Here is a 2,275-nt window from a genome sequence, read left to right on the forward strand (position 1 = left end):
GGGAACCCCTGGGGCATCGTGGGGACGTAGGAACATGGGGACTAGGGGGACATGGTGGGGACAAGGGGGACACCCCAGGGACACTTGGGGACCCCTGGGGACCCCCCGGCGCGCGCAGGGACGTGGCGCGCGGCTACGAGAACGTGCCGATCCCCTGCGTGAACGCGGTGGACGAGGAGCCCTGTCCCGCCGACTACAAGTACATCGCGGAGAACTGCGAGACCTCCACCATGAACATCGACCACAACATCACCCACCTGCAGGTACCGCCGGCCACGGGCGGCAACAGGCGGCCGCGGCCCGGGGGGGCCCGGAAACCGCCGCGCAGGGGGCGGGAGTGGTGGCACAGGGGGAAAAACAGCGGTTTGGGGGCCTTGAAACTGCCATTTGGGGGGTGGGAATGGTGGGGTGGTAAAAACAGAGGGTTCTGTGTCTGGGGGGGGCCTCGAAACAGTCGTTTTAGGGCTGTGGTTGTACAAGGGGGAGCTTGAAACAACCACTTCAGGGGTGGTGGTTGGATCGGGGGGGCCTTGAAACTGCCCCTGTGGGGGCTGAGATTGCTGCAGGAGGGGTAAAAAAGGGGAGTTCGGGGGGGGCCTTGAAACCGCTGCCTTGGGGCGGAGGCTGTTGTGGGGCCGGTGACGGTGACGCGTCCCCCCCCGCCCAGCACTGCACGTGCCAGGACGACTGTTCCTCCAGCAACTGCCTGTGCGGGCAGCTCAGCATCCGCTGCTGGTACGACAAGGTGAGCGGGGGGCAACAGCCGCCGACGGGTGTTGGGAGGGGCCTGGAAACTGCCGTCAGGGTTGGAGTACCCTTGAAACGGCTGTTGGGGACCCTGGAACTGCCCTGGGGACCCTGAAACTGCCGTGGGGAGCCTTGAAGCTGCTCTGGGGACCCTGAAACTGCCTTGGGGAGCCTTGAAACTGCTCTGGGGAGCCTTGAAACTGCCCTGGGGACGCTGAAACTGCCGTGGGGAGCCTTGAAACTGCCCTGGGGAGCCTGAAACTACCTTGGGGAGCCTTGAAGCTGCTCTGGGGACCCTGAAACTGCCTTGGGGAGCCTTGAAACTGCCTTGGGGAGCCTGAAACTGCCCTGGGGAGCCTGAAACTGCCTTGGGGAGCCTGAAACTGCTCTGGGGAGCCTTGAAACTGTTCTGGTGAGCCTTGAAACTGCCCTGGGGAGCCTGAAACTGCCCTGGGGACTCTGAAACTGCTCTGGGGACCCTGGAACTGCCCTGGGGAGCCTTGAAACTGCTCTGGGGACCCTGAAACTGCTCTGGGGAGCCTTGAAACTGCCCTGGGGAGCCTGAAACTGCCTTGGGGAGCCTTGAAACTGCTCTGGGGACCCTGAAACTTCCTTGGGGAGCCTTGAAGCTGCTCTGGGGATCCTTGAAACTGCCCTGGGGAGCCTGAAACTGCCTTGGGGAGCCTTGAAGCTGCTCTGGGGAGCCTTGAAACTGCCCTGGGGATCCTGAAACCGCCCCGGGGGATCCCGAAGCCGCTGGGGGGGGCTGGAATTGGCGCCTGGGGGGCCCCGACACCACCATTGACCCCCCCGTGCCCCCCCAGGACGGGCGGCTGCTGCAGGAGTTCAACAAGATCGAGCCCCCCCTCATCTTCGAGTGCAACCAGGCCTGCACCTGCTGGCGCAGCTGCAAGAACCGCGTGGTGCAGAGCGGCATCAGGTGGGACCGGAACCGGAACCGGAACCAGCACCACCGGAACCGGCACCGGGAACCCCCGGGGGAGCCGGGGACCCCCCCCGAATGGGACCAAATGGGGCCCAAAGGGCCACGGAACCTCCTGAACCAGCCCCAGAACCACTCCGAAATGGGCCCAAATGGGCCTGAATGGACCCAATAGGACCCAAACCCCCTGGGGACAGACCCGGGACCCCCCAAATGGGCCCCAATGGCCCCAGGAACCCCTCAAATGGACCCGAATGGGCCGAGCCCCCCAGCAACAGGCCCTGGGACCCCCCCAAATGGCCCCAACTCCCCCTCCGCCAACCCCCCCCAAAGTCCCAGTCCCCGAACCCTCCGTAATGACCCCAAAACCGGGTGCTCCCCCCACCAGGGTCCGACTCCAGCTCTACCGCACGGCCAAGATGGGGTGGGGGGTGCGGGCGCTGCAGCCCATCCCCCCCGGCACCTTCATCTGCGAGTGAGTGGGGGGGGCGGTGGCTTTTGGGGCAAATCATGGAGGATTTGGGGTTATGGCAGGGGGGAGGGGTGCTTGGAGGTGGTTTGGGGCATTTTGGGGCAATTTGGGGC

The 2,275-nt window shown here is 65.1% G+C and overlaps 1 protein-coding gene across 1 annotated transcript in view; it reads left to right on the forward strand.

Moving 5' to 3' along the window:
• The window catches only part of LOC112958190 (histone-lysine N-methyltransferase EHMT2-like), a gene marked incomplete at its 5' end in the record, with an annotated part of 8,959 nt that overhangs the window by 4,524 nt on the left and 2,160 nt on the right, over positions 1-2,275 (forward strand). The window contains 4 exon segments of the mRNA XM_026051987.1: positions 79-263; positions 668-745; positions 1,572-1,687; positions 2,079-2,169. Of these exon segments, the coding sequence (XP_025907772.1) occupies positions 79-263; positions 668-745; positions 1,572-1,687; positions 2,079-2,169 (470 nt within the window).

Source organism: Nothoprocta perdicaria, unplaced genomic scaffold (assembly GCF_003342845.1).
Source record: "Nothoprocta perdicaria isolate Ctin4 unplaced genomic scaffold, notPer1 scaffold_810, whole genome shotgun sequence".
NCBI classification, from domain to species: Eukaryota; Metazoa; Chordata; class Aves; order Tinamiformes; family Tinamidae; genus Nothoprocta; species Nothoprocta perdicaria.